Source organism: Mauremys reevesii, linkage group 9 (assembly GCF_016161935.1).
Source record: "Mauremys reevesii isolate NIE-2019 linkage group 9, ASM1616193v1, whole genome shotgun sequence".
Lineage (NCBI taxonomy): Eukaryota > Metazoa > Chordata > Testudines > Geoemydidae > Mauremys > Mauremys reevesii.
In genome coordinates, this window is record NC_052631.1 from 8,073,656 (window position 1) to 8,095,574 (window position 21,919).

Below are 21,919 nucleotides of genomic sequence, written 5' to 3' on the forward strand. Positions count from 1 at the left end.
CCTCAGCCCATTGAAATGCTGGAAATTCATAGTTACAGCCCAAAATGTCTGCAGACAGCCCCCTGCTGTGCGCTGGCATTGCAGATCATGTAGCATGTCAGTCACCCATCACTGAGACACAACTGTGTCCCTCAATCGCCATGGGCTTCCCAGGAGCTCAGAGATACTCTCCCCGCCCCTCCTGCCCCTCTCTAGCCAGAGAGCCCTCCCCACTCCACAGAAGGCACGCTCAGGACATACCTCCCTCCCCACCCACCCTGGGGTGTCAAACTGCCTTCAGGTATCACTGTTCATCTCCGGCAGCTCCATCTCAGCTCTAGGCCTGCTACAACTCATCACCCACAAGATGAGAAGACCGAACCGCTCCATCTCTGGGAAGGCAAAAGCAGTTTCCGTTTACGAGGCATTTCCTACCACCCACAGCGGGACGTTTTCCAGCTGGGAACTGCAGCCTTGCACACAGGGCGTGGGGCATTTCGTAATCACACAATGGCTTGTTTTTATACACTTGCCCGTCCAATCCTCCAGATTTCCTACAGACACTAATTTCTTTCAGCAGCCATCAGCACAAAGCAGACACCTGGGAACGAATGCCAACTTCTTTCCTAATTTCACGCCATATTGCACCGTCCTCCTCATTGCTGCTGCCAAAGAAAGATGGCCCAGCACCACAACCACTGGCCCTTGATGTCGTAGTGGGGCCTCATGAGAGCAGAGATTCAGATCCAGAGCCACTATCTCCCTCTACTGTTCTTCAAATCACCCCACTTTGTGCCTCACAAATGCTGCAGAGTCCTGTAGACCTACAGGGCCAACAATTACAGGCTCGCAGATAAAATGGAGTTTTCCACGGAGAACTCCCTACACCAACCAATACTCCACATGGCGTCAGGGGCTGCACCCCTCGTACCATTCCACGCCAGGGACAGTAAGGACGACCCCAGCTTCACCTACGGCAACTGTGGCCCTTGCAAGTCAGTGCACATGTACCCACAATGCACTGAAATGGACATGAATGTTCCTTCTCTTTGTTAAGCTCTGAAATAAACTAGCGGAACAGAAGTGTTTGTTGTATTGTTTTTTAATTGCATATTGGGGTCCGTCCGTCCCCCCACACACAGTTTTTCGTGTACAAGTCATCTTTGTTACTTCACAATATATGCTGCCAAATGCCTAGTGCTACTGAAAGTGCCCACGACTGGTTATTGTACAAGGCGACAGAACTCACAGGATCAGGGCCTAACAACGGTAATAACTGTAAATATACAGCAAGCACCACAAGACTAAGAGGTACATTAACAGCCAGGGCGAAATGTACAGATGCACATCAAGCACTACCCAATCCTAACAGCCCCCAAAGCTCCAGGGATAGGTACAGCACAGTCCATCACACCCCATTACTGCGGCTAACTGTTGAAGTGCTCTTTCAAGGCCTCCCTCAACCACATAGCTCCTCGTTGAGCTCTTCCAATAGCCCTTGTGCCTGGCTGTTCCCACCCAGCACACAGCTGCTCCACCTCCACCCCAGAGCCAACTTTCCTCTCTTTGCTTCCCAGATATTAAGCAGGACACAGCAGGCAGCTATAACCATACGGATATTTTTCTCAATGAGGTCCAATCTTGTGAGTAAACAGCGCCCACGTCCCTTCAATCTACCAAAAGCACATTCAACCGTCACTCTGCGCTGGCAGTTGCCTCTTTCTTTGGTGCTGACAAGGTGTCATTTCAACATCGTCAATGCTGATGTCAGGGAAGCATCCCCCGTGATCCACTAACATTTGCATAACCAGAGAAAAGTAGCCCTTTCTGTTGGATGTACTCTGTGGCAAGTGGGTTGGTGCTAACAGAGAGAGATGCGTGTTATCTATCACTCCACTGCAATTTGGGAACCAGACTCCAGCAAATCCATTCACTATGTCCTGCACATTGCCAAGAGTCACAGCTCTGCATAGCCGAAGACAATGGCCCTGCACACTTGCATGGCAACAGCCCCTATGGTGGATTTTCCAGCTCCAAAATTATTTCTAGGGTGACCAGAGAGCAAATGTGAAAAATCAGGACAGAGGGTGGGGGGGTAATAGGAGCCTATATAAGAAAAAGACCCAGAAATCGGGACTGTCTCTATAAAATCGGGACATCTGGTCACCCTAATGATTTCCTACGGGGCAGTAGCAATCCGGCATTCCAAGCTTCCACAGCATGATCCACCACTCGCTGCTCCACTGTCAGTGCAGCTCTCATTCTGGTGTCCCAGTGCTGGAAGGCTGGGGCGAGCTTGGCACACACTTCCAGGAATGTGACCTTGCTCATCTGAAAGTTCTGCATCCAAAAGTTCTTGTCATCTCAAACCTGAATTACGACGTAATTTCATCAGTCAGTGCTCGTTTCTCAGGCCCAGAGACATCATTCCATCATCTGCCGCTGCTCCGTGAAGCATAGGATTGAAAGGGACCTCAAGAGGTCATCTAGTCCAGTCCCCTGCACTCATGGCAGGACTAAGTATTATCTAGACCATCCCTGAGAGGTGTTTGTCCAACCTGCTCTTAAAAATCTCCAGTGATGGAGATTCCACAACCTCCCTAGGAAACTTATTCCAGTGCTTAACAACCCTGACAGTTAGGAAGTTTTCCCTAATGTCCAACCTAAATTTCCCTCGCTGCAATTTAAGCCCATTGCTTCTGGTCCTATCTTCAGAGGTTAAGACCACCAATTCTTCTCCCTCCTCCTTGTAGCAACCTTTTATGTACTTGAAAACTTATGTCCCCTCTCAGTCTTCTCTTCTCCAGACTAAACAAACCCAATTTTTTCAATCTTCCCTCATCGGTCATGTTTTCTAGACCTTGAATCATTTTTGTTTCTCTTCTCTGGACTTTCTCCAATTTGTCCACATCTTTCCTGAAATGTGGCACCCAGAACTGGACACACTCTAGTCAAGGCCTAATCAGCGCAGAGTAGAACGGAAGAATTATTTCTCGTGTCTTGCTTACAACACTCCTGCTAATACGTCCCAGAATGAAGTTCGCTTTTTTTTGCAACAGTGTTATAGTGTTGACTCATATTTAGCTTGTGGTCCACTATGATCCCCAGCAGTCTGTCCTCCACAGAATCATCTTGTCCCCCGCTGCTGTGGTTCTTCGTACAGCTCTGCAAATACTAGAGGACTGTGCACCCTGTGTTTGCAACGCTCATGAAAGCAATGCAGAGCTGTGCAGGCTCCATGCTTCTGTCAGAAGCGGCGGACAGCGAGGCGCAGCATGCGGCTTTGTGGGATTTTAATAAAAGGCACAAAAATTATAGGATATGGATGGCATGACAGGATGGAGGAAGTTGCATGATGGGACCTTGACCCTTTGCTCCCAGTCACGCCTGTGAGACTCATTTCTGCCCCACTCTTCATTGCCAAATCTTCCCAAAAGGTAGAGCCCTGGACAACGGCAAGTTACATGCTGCGATACCTCCTCACGGTGCACTGCATGGTGCACTAGCACAAGCATTCCTGGTGAGCATGCTCACGCCCAAGCGATATATTAAGTGCAGTAGTTTTATGCTGACATAACCTGCATTGACCAAAGTTTGTAGCGTAGACATGGCCTCGGCCAGTAGTTCTGTCCCTGGAAGGAAAGCTACTTACTGCAATGGTTCTCCAAGTTGTATTGCCTCTACAGACCCTCCCTGGAGGGGCTGCATGCTCTGCCACACGCATCATCATGCAAAGCAGACCAGCTGTTAGGGGCTAGAACACCAGGGTAGGTCAGACCAACGCCTAGCCACTGCTTAGTTCCTTTCTAAGATTCGAATGCAGAGGGAAAGAGGGCAGGTCAGTGCGGATCTACAAAAGCAATACTTAGTAGTGAGTGCGCAACCTTTCTTTCTCCTTCACTGCACTGTCTTTGCAGTTCCCCACCCTAAGAGACAATTAAGCAGCAGAAACCCTCAGGAAAAAGCCTAGTGCTACTGATTAAGAGCCTTATGCATTATTCTAATTTGGAAATCCAATCTAGACTCAGCAAAGCAAATGCTTTTAAGTCTACCAGGAGGCTGGTTCACACTCTTACAGAGACATTACACAGGCAGGCTGCAGAAGCTGCTATCCCTCCATCTGACTGGGTTCCAAGTCCTTTAGACACAGAAGTTTCAGCTAGCTCATATCACACCGATTACAGTGCTCCGTTGTGTTACTGTCTGAGCTGAAGTCACCAGATCTTTGGGTCCCCCAACACCCTGGTAGATTAAGAGTTTTACCATTTAGACTGTTCACCCTGGCTTTGCCCTACAAATCAGGAGATACTGGTAGATGGACGGGCTCAGATGAAAATCCAGGACCAACACTAGGCAAGAATGGGGATGGTGTCTCCCATTTACACTTTCTCTTGATGGAAAGTGCAGAGGGAGGGTATGCGGATCGCACTCACCTAGCCAATTCTATGGCCACTGCCAAACCACGCTTAAGTGAAAACTGGAGACACCCAAAGAAGCCTCTGCATGTTTAGATAGCCAGGCTTACGTCCTGTATGGTTACAAACCGGTGGATACAAATTCAGATTTAAGGAACCATACTATGAAGGGATGAGGAATGACTGAAGCCCCTTGGACACGTCAGGCTGAAACAGCTGGCAAGAGAAGCCTGAGTCCATCAGGGACACGGAAAATCCAAACCAGAGACAACTCCCTTAGTTTGCACAAGGCAGGAAACCCTGATGCTGCAAGTACAGCTTTACTGAGGCGATGAAACTGAGGAGTTCTGGCTAGATCCCAAGTTGGATAGTACCCTGCCTCCCGACAGCCTCCTGCATACTCGAGGGGACATGGCCTTCTTTGCTTCCTGTTCTGAACTGTGTGCAGAGTTGCTGTGGGCCTGTTAGCCCAGGAGCAGCTGTATTTCAGCTGAGAGAAAAGTGATTTTTGTCTCTGGTTTATACCAGCACCCACTGTCCTGGGTCTGAACTGGTTAGCCTGGGTCTGTACTTACGGTGGAAGAACCTACTTCCTTCCAACCCCCATGCCCTCTTTTTTTAATGTCCAATGCATAAGAATGGCCATATTGGGTCAGACCAAAGGGCCATCTAGCCCAGTATCCTGTCTTCTGACAGTGGCCAATGCCAGGTGCCCCAGAGGGAATGAACAGAACAGGGAATCATCAAGTGATCCATCCCCTGTCGCCCATTCCCAGCTTCTGGCAAACAGAGGCTAGGGACACCATCCCTGCCCATCCTGGCTAATAGCCATTCAGGGACCTATCCTCCATGAATTTATCTAGTTCTTTTCTGAACCCTGTGATAGTCTTGGCCTTCACAACAACCTCTGGCAAGGAGTTCACACAACGCACAGTCAACCTGTGGAAGAAATTCTTCCTTTTGTTTGTTTTAAACCTGCTGCCTATTGATTTCATTTGGTGCCCCCTAGTTCTTGTGTTATGAGGAGTAAATAACACTTCCTTATGTACTTTCTCCACAACAGTCATGATTTTATTGACCTTTATCATATCCCCTCCTTAGTGGTCTCTTTTCCAAGCTGAAAACGCAGTAGCAGAGCCCCTGGTTAGACAGCAGTAAACGCATTGTCATCGCTTATTTATTTTGCTTATTAAGTACTTTGGGATGAAAGGCACTTGAGTGCGAGACAATTAGTAACCGATTTGACTCATAGCATCACCACCTCGATGAGTTTCAAGCTGGCAGTCCTGGGGAGGAGCAGAGAAGTGCGAGCTCTGGCAGAGTCACTCTCCCTTCCAGATACCATCTCCCGAGCCTCTACACCCAGATACGGGAGTGCAACCGTTTTGCTTTACTCTCCGGAGTCTGGAAATGAGCTGGCAGTGAGAGAAGCGGACTCATCCTTTGGGGTTCTTGCTTCCCCTATCCAAGCTACTTATTACATGGCTCCGTCACTGTAGGATCCATTCTCTCCATTGTATTTATCCTCTTAGCACCCACGAGCCAGGACATGGCTATTATCCTCACTGTACTGAGGCGGGAATGGAGATACAGTGAGGCTACGCGATTTCACACAAGAAAACAAAATCCGTGGCAGAACAGGGACGTGAACCCAGGTCTCCCATGTCCCCAGTTAGCGCCCTAACCACCGAACTGTCCTTTCTCTGTGAGAAACTGCATGTGACAGCCACAGTCTGGGCCAAAGCCTCCGGGACTGAACCAGAGCTCTCCAAGGATGGAAGCATGAGTCTTTACAGCTTGGGCTAAAGAGCCAGCATCACCTGACCCTCTCGACAGGAGCTGACATTTCTGTAAGTGCTTTTCAGGCTGAAGAATCCCCAGAAGACTCCTGACACACAGATCACGTCTGTCAGAACCAAGATGCAGCCACCTCTAGGGGGAACATGGCAGCCATTTAACAGTCACAGCACAACTGGACGCAGGAGAGGAAGCGAAGCAGAATCCTGGTCTAAAAAAAAAAATAATAATAATAAAAATCAAGCTACTAGGACCAGGGGAGGGGGACAGGCTGGCAGAAAGTAATTCCTCACTCTGGACTTTCACCAGGACTGCAGGGATGACGCTGCCACAGGATGACACCACAAGTAGTTAGGATTTTGGTTTCGCATCTGGCCTGCAAGTCAACTACTCCTCCAGCGACACAGCACCTCTTGCATCACGGGCAGCACCAGCTCAGAGGGCCGCCTGCCAAAACACCACTTCCTGCAGCACCTGGGGTTTTCGGTAGAGATCTCTCCCCTCCAAGTATTGACCCAGCCCAATCTTGCTTAGCCTCTAGAGTCAGACAGAATGACAGTACCAGGTGGTCTGGTTGCAGAAAGCTTCTCTTTCAAAAACAAAGCCCCACCCCTGTGAATAAGGGAAAAGGGAGGGAGCTTAAGCACACCGAAATAAATCATCCCAACATCACACACCATGACTCACCATGTACAGGGCCTGCAATTACCGCACTGGATGCGGGCAAGGAGGAGAAGGGAATCCCCCCCCCCGACACACATTGAATTGGATATTCTGAGGTCCCCTCCCTCTGCAGGGATGAGGGAGGATTGTCCCGACAGCATGAAAATTCAGAACTGCCTGGTACAGTGTAGTTCACTGTCCAGATCATTAGTCAAGCTGTTACTCTCCGCCCCAGCACCAACTCCTGTAGGACTCTGCTGCGTTATAGCTCCTTCTTAGGGGCGGATAATAGCCTCGAATTATACTGTTTAAGGGCTAAGACAGTTTTCATCCACACTCCAGTATTCTAACCCAGACAGCGTCTTTCCAATTTCTCTATTCCTTTCCCTGCAGGACTAACGCAAAAGCCTCACGAGTCTAGATAAATTAAACCCATCACATCCCTTTGTCCAGCTACCCTGTCATTTTGCTAAAGGCAGCAATCACGTTTGCCTGGGACAATCTGGGCTTCGTGAACCTGCGCCGTTCACTCACATTACTCTTCCATAAGTGCCTACAGATGGATTAGCGTCTCGGCAGCAACGTTCCAGCTGCGGTTCAGGAGACAACGCTCATTCTAAGCCGCTATTTTCAAGGCACTTCATTTCAAGAAAAATTACCCTTTGGGCTGAACTGTCTCAGTCCAAAAGTGGTGCGTGGTGGTGGGGGCACACACAGGTTGGAGTAAGCTTGAAAAAGCCTTTGGGTATTTGAATGATGCCCAAATAAAGCATAAAACCAACTCTAAAAAGGATAATTTACTTTTTTATTACTCAAATCACAATATGAATTTAAAGGGCACTGATGGGTCAGAAATACTATTTAGGTGTCAGATTTCCTTAACTGTGCTGCAAGTAACAGATTTTTAAAATTCTAGCTTTCTTCTCTTGGAATCAGTCACTTCGTCTTTTAATTATCTAAATAATTAGTTTCACTTCCTGGTTTTCATGCAGTAACCCAGTGTTGCAACGTGGGGCTGAAAACAACTGGCATATAATATGATTAGTAGGCAGTTTTAAAAAAAGTCACGGTAACATTTCTATTAGTCATTGGTTGCAAAAAGTTTGCTTCTACAAAGTCCAGAGTTTTGCCCTACTTTGACCCAATGGCACCCCTTGAAAAAGCTCAAATTTAGTACACAGGCTTTGAAGGAACATGTGCTTTGAAGAATAAATTCAGGAGGGAGAACAGCATCGCACGCATGCTCTGGGTGCGCTCTCTTTCAGCATTTAACCGATTAGATAGTCACATATTATTGAACTATGCAATCACATCTCTCTATTCTAACAAAGGAGAAGGAAATGTACACAAAGCCCATTGTTCCTGTAACATGACGACTCTGATTTTATGTGCACAGAAATCAGGGAGGCTGGGCTGCTTTCCAGAAAGTGGATTACTTTGAATATATTGCCTCCAATCTTGTCTCAGACGATCATGTGAGTAGGAATGGTGAACGACATGGGGAAGGGGTGTGTTGTCAATGAGACTTCAGACATCTCTAGAGATCCCATCAATCTGATGTGATGGACACCAGGCATGAAGGAATCTGGATAAACTGTCCCCTACAAGAGTTTTTTTTGAGGGTGGGAGAGGGAGATGTCAGAAGCAAAGATACCATGCATTCTGCATCGCTCCCTCGACATAGTAATAATTAATAGGAGCCCCCTTGAGCTGCTCAGGGGCCTAAGCAATTATTTAGTCTACTTATGCCTAGCGCTGCCTCTGGTCTGACATGACCCGCATCTGGAGGAAAAAACTCCAGTGGGCGATTTCACCCTAACATTGTCCCATCCAAAGTAGGAATTGTCTGTTTTTAAAGAAAGAGACGCAGTAAACAATCGAAAGGTGACGTAGCAGTTTGCTGAGGCAATGAAATGAGGGCATGTCTACACTGCAAAAAAAAAAAAAAAAATAGTAATAATCATCATCATCACCACCACCTGGAGCAGCAAGTCTCAGAGCCCGGGTCAAGCCAGCTCGGGCTAAAAATAGCAGCCCAAGCATCCACACTGCTAGGTTCAGCCCGGCAGCGTGAGCCCAAGTCAGTTGACCCGGGCTCAGACTCATTGCCACTGGGTGGGATTTTTTCTTTTTCTTTTTTTTTTTTTTGCAGTGCAGCCACACCTGGAGTCACACAAAGCAGATGGAGTGCACATGCTCACAGTGCAGCTGGCCTGGGACCTCTGGAAATGAGCAACCATTTGGGGGTGGGGGAGAAGATGGCGCATCCCTTTCAGGAACTCAGCATTTGAGTCCCAATATAGAAAAGGCAGCAAATCCTCCCCGACCCCCGCAACGTTCCTCCTCATTCAGTGACCCAAAGGAGTCCAGAGAAGCTGGGTGGGGTTAGCGGAGCCACAGAGGCAACGTAATCCAAGAACCACAGCCAGGGGTCAGCAACCTTTCTGCCTCCGGAGAGGGCTGCCTCTGGAAATCCCATTCTGGGAGAACAGCGAGCAGGGCAACTGCCCCGAAAGACCGGTGTGCTAATGAAATAAAGACAATGCGCCTGAGAACGAGACGGCGAATCAATGCTGTGGAAACGTATTGTACAAAGTACGTCGAAGACACTGCCTTCCGCCTGGCAGAATGAGCCCTTAACCCCCGAGGGAGCAGGATACGAGCTACGTCTAACCGGTCTGAAGCAAAAGTCTAATCCCGCGCTGCTTGGAGATAACGGAGATAAGGATCTCTTCAAAAGCCATAGAAAGTCTGCAGTGGGGTGACTTTACAGCTGGGTTTTCCCCATCTCAGCAGTAACTCATTTTTGGTTTCCCCCCTCCCCCCCCCCCCCCCCCCGTTTAAAATGATTCCTGGTCCTTAGAGGCACTTTTCACCCAGAGATCACAAAGCGTTTTACAAAGGATGGTAAGTAACACTGACCATTAAAACTCTCTGGGGCAAATACCATTTCTACCTCTGTCTGAATAGCGCTCGGCACAACTGGGGCCACAAATGTGATTAGGACCCCTGGGTGCTCTGCAATAAACAACATCCCCATTTATGACTAGAAAAGGAGGCAGAGAGTAGTGGAATGAGCTAACAAGGTCCACATCACTATAACGTCCATCTTAGACAGGTTAGGTTTGCATGCGAATGGGCACACACATGCACCAAACCTTCTACTATTTTCCAGAGGATGACAGAAGACCCCTCCCTTGCACAAGTGCGTGGAAGGCAAAGATAACAGCCAATTACTTTTTGGTTGTATCCCAGGACAATCCTTAACTCACTAACAGAACAGAAGAACTCTAAAATGACTGGTAAAGGGACAAGAAAATGGAGCGACTTCTCTAGGTTCGCCGAATCCTTAAGCTGCTTTCGTTTGTGGACACGTGACCATTTAGCAAAAGATCTCCTATTCCACAAGCACAACACGATTTTCCCGGGGGAAATAAGATTCCTCTTTTAAAACCCAGCAACTGGTGCATCACATGGAGATTTTTAGGTCTAAGGGGCTTTCCTTATTGACGAGGAAAGAGGTCTGGGCAAGAACAAAGGGGTTGCCATGGACAAGGATAACAGAACTGAGATCACTTCTTGATCAACTTTTGTTGCAAGAAGGAGATGGGGAACGAAAGATGCAGCCTCTTCCCCAGTGTAATGATCACTGAACACAAAGTTGGAACCCCTGATGCACTGGAGTAGACAGATACTATTCTGACTCAGATTCATGGATGGGGGGAACCTCATTTGGCAAAAAAGGAGTTTGCTTCAGTCTCCATGAAAACTACTCATGTTGAGCTGACTTATCTGCTGGTGAGTTCTTCCCTCCTGCCCTAGAAGGCAAGCTGAAAGCATTACCTGAAGACCCATCCCTCAGAAACATTACTCGTTGGCTCACTATGACTCCAGGATCTCCCTGGCTGTTCACATAAGTCACTGCTGCAGAGCACTGCTCCTTCGAACCTCTATTGCCTTTTCTCTGGTCAGAGAAACAAAGGCACAGACACAAGTTGGGTAAAGTCTTAGCTCCAGCAGCTTCCTGTGCAAGGTGAATTGTCTGAGTATTGCCGGGCAGGGCCTCTGCCTCATAATCTAGTCTCTGAGACCACCTGCTAGAAGCCCCCCATCTCCTGGAAGGGGGCTAAGGCCCCCTTGGAATCCAGGAGAGACCCTATCGACGTTTGAATCTGAGCAACACCACAGCCAGCTTCCCCATGCTCACTTTTGACCTTAGGGTTAAGAAGAGAACCAAATGAATCACACCTTTGTAAGTACAGGCTCTTCGAAGCCAGTTCCCTAAATACGGATACCCCTGCAGGCTCTGATGGTGACAGTTAGCTGCCACCACTGCCAGACGCTCTCCCAACACCCTCACTCCTGCAGCTTGCCCCATGGGCACTACTCTGTACAAATTAAGGTTGAACCCACATTATTTCCTGCGCTGCTGCCTTACGGACACATGGAAGGGAGTGTCCTAAATGGCTGTGGGTCCTGAATAATCTTAAGAATTTAACATAAGGATTATACTGCCCAGAGATGCAGTATGGCTCCGACATCAGCCCCACTTCTCTAGCCTCCCTCTCCAAGAGATACAGGGACCTCACCCCCTAGCTGCAAGGAAGACTTGGAAGTGGAATGGGGTGGGGACTGGGTTCTGGCATGACCTCTTACTGAGTATCCCACTGATCCCAAGGTTCCCTGTTAGGCCTGTAAATAGGGACATCAGAAGCTGAAATCAGAAGGGGTTCGAGGGGAGGTCTAGACTGGATGTTAGGAAACACTATTTCTCTAGGAGGGTGGTGAAGCATTGGAAGGGGTTACCTAGGGAGGTGGTGGAATCTCCTTCCTTAGAGGTTTTTAAGGCCCGGCTTGACAAAGCCCTGGCTGGGATGATTTAGTTGGGGTTCCTGCTTTGAGCAGGAGGTTGGACTAGAACCTCCTGAGGTCTCTTCCAACCCTAATCTTCTAGGAGTCTCCAGCAAAATTGGAACCCCTCAATGGCATGCGGTGCTCACCCTGATGCCAAGGAAAGGACCAGGAGGTGGCAGGCCTGGGCCATAGCTCCCAGCTGCTGGAACCCACTGGGTGCCAGCGAGTGCACTACAGCTGATATTAACTAGGTAACATAGGTGTGAGCTCTGAGGCTTCAAACACCATCAGGCACCCAGGCGGAGACCCAGAAGTACAGACGGTCATTAAGCTAGAATCACAGAAGATCCAACTCCAATCTCCAGGACAGAGCAGGAGTCGCTGCAAGTGCCAGGCCTCAGGCCACAGAAGCCGCTGAACTCACAACTGGTCCAGCAGAGAAGTACCCACATCCTCTGCTTAGACATATACCTTACTCCAGAGGAAGAAAACATGTTACAGGCCATCTAGCCACGTGCTTACCTTGGCACTGGGTATCTTTCATGGCAGGCTCATATCCAGCAGCGCATGTACAGGCTCCAACTGGTACCATCCACTCCCCATCTCCATTACAGTACAGTTTCAGGGGCACAGACACTTCCACTGCATTGGGGATGCAGGTCCCTGGGGCAATGACCAGAGAAGTGGGCTCAGCCCCAGTTAAGGTCTCCGGAAAAACAGCAAAGCCAGCAATGGTGTTGGAGCATTTCTTATAGAAAGCACGGACAGAGATGAGGGACATGCAGGCGCCCAGATCCTGGAAGGCCAGGTAAAAACCATTCTTGGAGAGAGGCCCAAAGCTGCGCACCTTGGTGTTCACGCGACCAGACTCCAGCTTGGAGAAACTCTCATCGGGGGCAATTGTATCCACTTTGATGTAGGGGTTTTCCATCCAGAAGGGGCTGGAGGCAGAGGCAGAATCTGTATCCGACTCGTAATAGAAGAGATTGAAGGTCTCTTTGCAGGAGCCCGGGATGTTGGGGATGCTGTTACAGTCCCGTACAGTGAATTTCAGCTCCACGTAGACTCGCTGGACGTCCTGGCGCTGGATGAACTGAGTACGAAGCCAGTTGTTCTGATTGGCCTCCCGCACATTGCACACCTGGTACGTTCGGATGGGGTTCATGGCCTCATCATAACCACTGACTTCCTCCCACTGCAGTGGAGAGAGATTGGCAGGTTAGCCACTGGGATGGGCAGACCGGAATGCTTCAAAAAACACAGCCCCACCCCCACACAAACTAATCCAAACCACACTGCAGAAACCAGACACGTGATTACCCCAAAAAGCACCAACACACACACACAGCCAGTACGAACCAAAGTACCCATATGGTCCGCCCCTGCCCTGCTCCCTCCTGGCCCTAATCCCCTCGTCACACTGAAGCCTGTGAGAACTTGACTCTTCTCTGCATAACGCCATGCACTTGTGATTCCCATAGTAATGAAGGAGTCGGCATCAAAGAGAGCTATGAGCTGGTCTGGGGAACGGGAGCGATTTCACAAGGCACACAACAGGCACAGGAGGGAACCCAAAGGGTGCCATTGTCTCGTGAAGCGTCCCAGTTTGGAACGGATCAAAATCTGCAGCTCAACCTGGAATCCAGAGCCCTGTGCAGGCTCCGAGAATAGGACCCGAGTCTTACCCCGGTCTCTGGATGAGCCGTCCACGCCAACTCGGACGTCACCCACTTCGTATCCATCAGGGTTTCTGAAGGAAAAATGGAATTGAGAGACAAGGTCAGGGTTTGGGAAAGAAACAGGAGGGAAATCTTTCAAAACCTTTGCAGGCAACGCAGAGCAACGCAGCTTGGGGGACGGGAGGGAGAAGGGCAGAGTGAGACGGACTCCGGATTTCCTCCAGTCAAGGGGAGAGGAAAGACCCCCAATCAGGAGAATTGCTAAGGGAGCAGAGCCACCAAAGAAACAGCAGGAAGGGGGATGTGGACAGCAAGCAAGAGCAGCCATCTTCCTTTCAGCAACCTGCACACTGAGCCCCGCTTGTTGGGCATCCACACAACCTCCTCCCCCCAAACACCTTTGCTGCGAGGGTCTGCCAGCAGGGAAACAGCCCCCCCGGCACTGGTGTCTTTGCTGAAAGCGCCTGTTCCCATGACAGGGCGGTGCAGACCAGGCAGGTTTCTCCAGCGGGGGAGGGACGGCAGGCTGCTCTCCCAAGCTGCCCCACATCACTCATTTCACAAGAGGCGAGAAGAATTTGACCGTCTGGCCGACATTCCAGGAGCAGATTACAAGCCAAACCTCCCCGTCAGCATTCCCCCGAGAGCCCCAGCCCCAGCCCCATCCATGGGGGGGGGAGGGGGGAGAAAGACCGGGGGGGGGTGGGGGACGAGAAGCCAGTCTGAAGAGAGCTGGAATTGCAGCCAGCTGCGGCTAATCCCAGGCTAGGCCAGGCAGCCCTACCGAACCTGAGCACGCTATAGTGGGAGAGTCTTGGCTAGCAGCAAACTGTCTCAATCCTGGTCTTAACCCCAGCCGTGACCCCTAGCAATTCTTTGAGGGGTGGGGGAGGTGTCAGAGGCCTGGAGGCACCCCTCCCCCCCAATCTCCTCCACCACAGCTAGCAGACAACCTCACTCCCACGCCGAGCGCCACCACTGCCTAGCAAAACGGGTCTTCGCTCATGACCAACACAGCCGAGCTCCCGCCCCAGTTACCCAGCACAAGCTCTCCAAACCCAGGGCCTTTCCTGAAGGCGCAAAGCAGATTCAGGTCAAAATGCCATTGCAGGGCAAAGAAACGCCCCTTCTGAACCCCAAACTGGGTCTGTGCCCCGACCAAACCCTCCCCACAGACAGCCTCCTCCTCAGACTGCCCCCACACTTGGCACACCAGTCACTGCCCCTCTCAGGGAGCCTCTCTTCAGGGCATAGTCCCGGCCAACAGGAAGAGAGAAGAGTCTTTTCTCCATCCAGTTCACATGTCCCCATTCTCCTTAACTCCCCCTTCTCCCCTCCCCACTTTGTGCCCTTTAGCCAGGATGCCCTATAGGCCAACCCCTGCCCCCCACCTCCACCTCACGTCTAACACATTGCGATATTATTGACATAATCTGTAACTACAGATCACTGTTGTGACCACTGTTATACATTTGCAGCAAATATTGTATAAAGCTCGTTGTGTAAGGTCTATGGAGAGGTTATGGTTTTGGTTATGATTATGCTGTCTATATGTGTTATCATTTTTGTAGTTGAAGTTACGAATACTGGCTCTATACTGTCTGTATTTCAAATTTAGGCTATGCTTCTGGGTGACATCGCAGACAAGTTGGTGTCAGCTCTGCCTAGCCTGCTTGATGGCCCATTAAGGATCATCAGCTACACAACTGACCCACTGAGAGAAGGCAAACACACCTTGTGACTCAGCAAAGTATGCAGGGACTTGCCCATGTGACTCCAAACTCCATTTTGCTGTAATTTTCCACAGTAAGAACAAAGACGTGTTCTTACACCTGGAAAAGACTATAAAAGGCTGATGCCTCATCTCCATCTTGTCTTCAATCCTGCTTCTACCTCTGGAGGGACTTTGCTACAAACTGAAGCTCTGAACAAAGGATTGAATGACCCATCCTAGCTGTGGATGTACTCCAGAGACTCGATTTGAACCTGCAGTTTATTCTATTGCTGTTACAAGCCTGAACCAAGAACTTTGCCATTACTATATGTAGTTGATTCCATTTAACCAATTCTAGCTCTCATCTATATCTTTTTCCTTTTATGAATAAACCTTTAGATTCTAAAGGATTGGCAACTGTGTGATTTGTGGGTAAGATCTGATTTGTATATTGACTTGGGTCTGGGGCTTGGTCCTTTGGGATCGAGAGAACCTTTTTTCTTTTACTGGGGTGTTGGTTTTCATAACCTTTCGTCCCCATAACGAGCGGCACTGGTGGTGATACTGGGAAACTGGAGTGTCTAAGGGAATTGTTTGTCTGACTTGTGGTTAGCCGGTGGGGTAAAACCAAAGTCTTCTGTCTGACTGGTTTGGTTTGCCTTGGTGTGCATAGAAGCCCCAGCCTGGGGCTTAACTGCCCTGCTTTAAGAAATTTGTCCTGAATTGACGCTCTCAGTTGGGTCCTGCCAGAACCATCATCGTTATACACACACTTCCCAGAGGCCTACGAATCACAGTCCCCACAGTGTCACTCCCTCAAACATGGCGACACTGAGCAGCTGGGAACTCAGCACCACCGCTCCGTCCCCGGGCGGTCCCACTCCCTTGCACGTAGTCTCATCGGCGAGCTCTGGAGCAAGAGCTCCCTTGCGAGTGCTCAGCACGGACAGCACTATCCAAACACACTTTGTACGCAGGGAGTCAGAGCTCGTCGGCCCAGCCTGCGAACAGGCATCTGGCACCTCTTGGGGCATCACTCTAGTGAGGGCATTTCTCCCACATCCCACTTTCTGATCCTTCTGCCTCTCCCAACTGCCATGGAGCCTTCCCCGTCCACAAGGCATCTGCCTCTTACAGGAGCTGTACTCGAAAGCGGCTTTCCCTGCTGTACCGTAGCCTGGATACAGACGCCGCCGGGTCACTCTCAGGGTGTGGGGACAAGTAGCTCCCCATCCCAAGCATTCACTAGCACATCCCCATAGCCTCCTCCACGGCTCGCACCCCTGTATCCCAGCGACAACCTGGGGCACAGTCAATGATGCTAGAATACTCACCACTATTCTGCCAGTGGGATACACGTAATCTACCCCGGGCCAGCAGAAATTGCCCCAACTGGGGACCCTTTAGAAGAGGAAGTGAGAGGACTATCAGATGCCCCAGTGCTGGCCAGTAGGGAAAGGAAGGTTACTGAGCAGTAACTGGAATTCCTCCCTCAGGGGCTTCTCTGCTCACGGGCCCAGAGCCTAAGAGATCCACATGTCAGTCACCCGCAAGAGAACCTCAAAAGACCAGTGCAACAAATGAGGAAGGAAGGAGGAGGCCTCGCTAATGCACATCTTTATGGGAAACTCCATCCTGACCAGCGAAATCATGACCTGCCACTGCAGAATCCCAATCTTGGAGACTAACCAAGGGGAGGATGGTGATTACAGGAGATGCTATTAATACCACAGCCCTGGTAGAGCCAGTGAGCTCTGGTATCAGGATCCCAGAGCTCTTGAGACCAGTCTGACAGAACAGTCTGGTCTGGTCTTCCCCATAGATTTTGGCACTGAGAGACAGAGGAATCAATCTGTTTAGGAATCCCCATCGGGGCAGGAACTGCTGCTTTTGTGCCAAACACCAGGCATTTGGCATTCTCTGGAGAGGTAATTCCATTTCAAGACAGACTATGCGACTGATGCTTCACACTCATCCTTGGTGCTTGCAACTCCAGCTGTTTGCCAAGGAGTTCCTTTTCCCAGCCAAGTGAATGGCGGAAAGGAGGACACGGCGCATGTTCTTCTGCATCAAGATAACTCCATGGGACAGATGCACTGAGACATACACTGTCCCTGCACTGGAGGGTAAGGAACAATGCTGCTTTGCTTCTGACCAGCACAGAGAATCGAGTTGCTCAAAGCTCGGGGCTATGTGTGAAGCCTCTTGGGCACACCCCCACCCACCCACAGCAGGGAGTCCTGAACCTAAATTGACCTGGTTTGTAGAGGGAATTTAACCATGAAACAAGAGGCCACATTTCAGCCTCATGGAAGCAACATACAAGGATCAGCGAGGCCTAGACACCAGATGAAGCACTGTGAACAAACAGCATTTAAACCAGCCTTGCTATTAGGCAAAGTGAGTCTGGATCCAGATGTAAAACCTGACTCTGTTGTTGAAACATCAAGGAAAAGAGTGGAGGCTCCACTGCCAGGACCAGAAGAGCCATGCTCCAGATCTGACCAGCCCAGGCAATGGCTATTAGATCTGGGCTCTGACCAGCTTTGCTCTCCTGAGGTAAGAGTGTCTCTGCAGGAAATGGCAGAGAGGTCTTGAGCATGGCCCAGGAGAAAGCATCAGAAATCTCCAGTGGCCCTTCAATGAGAGAGAACATTTTTCGGAGTCTATAGAAGTGACTGTGCCCCACCCCATAAAACTGATTTTCATGGTTCCCCTTAGAGACCACCAGTGCTAGCCTGGATTCTGGTGATGCCCATTATCTACCTGAGAGCTGTCCCACCTTGCCCCTAGCAGCGAAGACCTGGTTTAGTATCCCTGCTCCCACACACGCATGGCCTCAAGACAACAGTGCTTCTCCTCCCGTGCCCTAGTCACTCCAGGCAGCAGAGTCAAATTGCCTTAAATTCCAGTGTATTTGTAACATCCTGGATTTGCCAGGTTTCCTGCAGAACTCCGGATGGGAGAACCGCCTGAATATGAGCCTTCCACAGCGAGGGGGCTAGGAGAGAGAGATCAAGGTAATTGGATCGTGCTGACAACCAAAGCAGAGCATCCCAAACTATTTAGGAGAGGGGTAGTCAATAGGCAGACCGCAGGCCAAATCCAGACTGCCAGATGCTTTGGAACAGACCCCGAAATAATTTTCTTTACGTGTGTGTGTGTGTGTGTGTGTGTGTGTGTGTGTGTGTGTGGACTTACTTATTTTCTCTGGTGTCTCGACCTTGACCAAGATATCTGGACCTTGACAAAAAATAATTGACTACCCCTGATTTAGGGCATCGCTAGCCACACGTGCAGGCTGCATTCATAGAGGGTAACCAGTGGTCAGCCTGGACTGTAGCTGCAGTCTGGCAAGAGGTGTCGTCATGTGCCAGAGCCATGACACAAGCCAGCTTCAGGGAGACCTGTCTGTTCCCCGGGGATGCAGCATCATTACAGAGGTTTGCGTTCTCCATGTCTAGGAGCCTTTCTTTCAGCAGAAAAGCTGTAGCCACAGGAGCTCAGGGTGGCTCCTATAAAAGTCAGCCCGAGCCAGTTTGTTTGGAGTCCCAGATCTCTGCAGGGGGAACAAGTTCCACGCCGGGATACACACCCTTTGAAAGGACAGAGCCCAGGACACAGCCCTGACGAGCCAGTTGTCCAAATATGGGCACACTTGTGTTCCATGATGCCGGAGATATGCAGCCACTGCCGTTAAACATTTCATGGAGACCCAAGTGGCTGTAGTGAAGCCAAACAAGTACTCTGCATTGACAGGGATTGGTCTTTGCCAAGTCTGAACGTTGCCATTTGAACGCGCGCAGGAAGATGTGACGGGGAGTACGGCATGCATCAGCAAGGCGGAGAGCTCCGAGCCAGGCGCCAGGGGTCAGAGAGAAGGAATTATCGCTTCCAATGGAATCGTACAAGACTTGAGCTTCTGCGTAGAACCCCAGGTCTCCAGCGTGATGGGGCACGAGCCTCTTTTGGGATTAGGAAATACTCGGAGTAAAATCCACACTCTGACAGGAGACAGGCGGCCTGAATCCTCACTATTCCGGCTCCACCATCTCAGCTGAGAAACCGCCGGGCAACAGCCAAGGCCAAACACCACACAGAAAAACGACAGTCAGTTAACAGGGAGCTCCGAACCAAGGAAAGGGCCGTAAACAGAGGGCAGAAGGGAGCTCCCAGGCCTGAGGTGGTGGGGCCACTTGGGCGTTCCAGGCCTTCTGTAACCTTGTCTCAGAGATTGGTTGTTTGTGAGGGCCAGGCTCAAAACGGTTCTGGGACTTGCTGTACCTGCTGCCTGAAGCATGGAGCCGCAGAGGCAGTTCGCAGCAGGACGCTGTCCTGAACACTACCGCGCCACCTTGTTTTCTTCATCAATTCAAAAGTCTTTACAAATCCAAAATTGGATACAAACCACCCGCCCCTTTCCCTTTCTGATGCAAAGAATTAGGATAGCAAGCGCGATGTGCCAGCTGCTGTGCAAACATAACAGACACAGTCATCGCCTGCCCTGCCCAAGCTCACAAATGAAGACAACCAATACGGAAGCGGCGGCAGGAAGACAATAAGCAATTAGCCTCACCACCCCTCTGCTTGTTCATGGTTAGCTGGCGACTTTTTGTGGGTATTTTGAGGAAGGATTTGAAGAAGGAGCGGGTAGTAGCTTTACAGATCCACACCACATGGAAAGTCACCTGCAAGCGGAAGACAGCATGAAGAGTGTCTTGGGAGAAGAGGAAGAATAGGTGGGTCGAGGCTGACGTTGATGGCGGAGCACTATGAAGAAGCAGCAGAAGTAGAAACTTTTCCGTACTTAAGGCTTTGACGCCTCATTACAGTCTGAGTTTTGCTACTGACCAGGATTAGAGCCAGGATTTCCTCTCAGTACCTGCTCCAGCGCTCATATGCAAAACTGGGGAGACCACTTCTCACAGTAATTCTGGGCGCTTATTGAACCAAAGGGGGGCAAAAGAGAATTGGATAAGTTCAGAGGACAGGTCCATCAACAGCTATTAGCCAAGATGGTCAGAGATGCAATCCCATGCTCTCAGTGTCCCTAAACCTCTGAGTGCCAGAAGGTGGGACAGGCAACAGGGGATGGATTACTCAATAAATTGCCTGTCCTGTTCATTCCCTCAGAAGCATCTGGCACTGGCCACCACTGGAAGACCGGATACTGGGCTAGATGGACCACTGGTCTAACCCAGTATGGCCGTTCTTAGGTTCTTATGCATTCTTTTCAGTCAGCTCCTCAGAAAGAGCCCAAGAATCTGATCCAGTGGGTACAAAACCTTACGCTTTCTTGGCTTTGAACTTGCGACACTGCCAGCTATCATGTTGATCTGGCAAGGTAGGACTTTGGCCTCTCAGCTATACCTACCCAATTGGGAAAAAAGAAGGGCTCAGATTCAAGCGAAGAGCTCCTTAGAAATATCCCAGAGAAAAGTTCATGGGTTACCCAGGCCAGAGTGTCAAACAGAGGGGCCGGGCTCATTCTGCAACCCACTGAGAGAGAGCGCAGATGCCAGGGATCTTTGATGCACGCCCAACATTTGGGTCCGTACCAGATGTGAGCCTCACTCCGGAGGGCAGGAATGGGGCCATGGCTAACACAACAGTGCCGATGCTAGACAATGAGTGGGTGGGACTATTCATGAGTCCTCATCCTATCCACAGCTCCTCTGCAAGAGGAAACAGTATGCACACTGCAGTGTTTGCTGGGAGGGGGTGCCTGGCTCTGGGGCTTGGTCACCTCCCCTGCCCCGCAGCCACATACAGAGGTCTCGGAAAAGAAGGGAGAGATTCTATGGGCCTGTGGATGGCAGGAGCTTGCTAATATTTGGTTGTGGCTTACTGGCGGCATACAGGAGCAGAACAGGCAATGACCTGCCGGTGGTGTGCCACCAAAGGGGGCATCTCCTGCACAGTTTAGTTCCCTCCCCAGCTTTGAGATAATTATAGCAGGAACGAGCGGCCTTGTGCGCTTCCCATTCAGGCACCTATTGCTACAATTAATCCCAGCCCCGTTCTAAACTGCAGCACAAAGGACTTTGGAGTGAGGCCTTTTCTCTGGAAACAAAGGGCTGCCTGTGGGAGAGAACCTGAGGTTGCACTTTTCCCGCTGACATGCATTTCACATACACAAAAGCAAAGCCACACAGAGGGCTGTGTATCAGGGCAGACCCTTCCACGCACTTCCCAGACCCCAATGTCCAAACCAATCCTAGATCCCCTGCCCCACCCAATCCTCCGGGAGGAGCCTTCAACCAAGGCAGGGAAATGCTGACCAGCTGCTGGGGACTATCCCCGGGCAAGCTTCTGCTAGGGAGTTCACAACACCCCGAATCCCATCCAGAGAGATGCGCCCACATCCCACTCAGTCCTCGTCACTGGCAAGGGACACCTGTGATGAACCGGGGCGATATCTGCACAACTTATACATTCTGGCTGATAGCGTGAGGTTGCGTTATGAAAAGCTGCTGTACTGCGAGTCCCTGTACGTATGAGGATCCAGCCCTGCCGACAGGTACACACCAGACAGGAGCAATGGTTATAGCCCTCACAAAGGTTAGGCTAGAAAGCAGCTCAAGCCTTGGAAATCCAGCCTAGCTCTGCCCTTCTGAAGGGAGATGGGAAAGGCAGGAGAAGCGGAAACTTACCAGGGGTAAAACAAGTGACAGAGAGTGGTTTAAATAAAGAAACACACCGGAACGGGGTGAGGTAGGAGAAGGAAGCACGGGGCAAGACACAGCAAGGTCACAGAAGCTGGGTAAAGGACTTGTAGGAGGGAGAGGTCACCCAGTGTGCAGCAGCCCAGGAGGTAG

General features: G+C 50.2%; 1 protein-coding gene across 2 annotated transcripts in view; it reads right to left on the bottom strand.

The window, feature by feature from the left end:
* EPHB3 (EPH receptor B3) overlaps positions 1 to 21,919 on the bottom strand; it is a 49,853-nt gene that overhangs the window by 14,386 nt on the left and 13,548 nt on the right. For both annotated transcript variants that reach the window (XM_039488181.1, XM_039488180.1), the window contains exons 2-3: positions 13,394 to 13,458; positions 12,231 to 12,903 (exon numbers count right to left, since the gene is read on the bottom strand). In XM_039488181.1, coding sequence (XP_039344115.1) covers positions 12,231 to 12,903; positions 13,394 to 13,458 — 738 coding nt within the window. The remainder of the gene's footprint in view (positions 1 to 12,230; positions 12,904 to 13,393; positions 13,459 to 21,919) is intronic.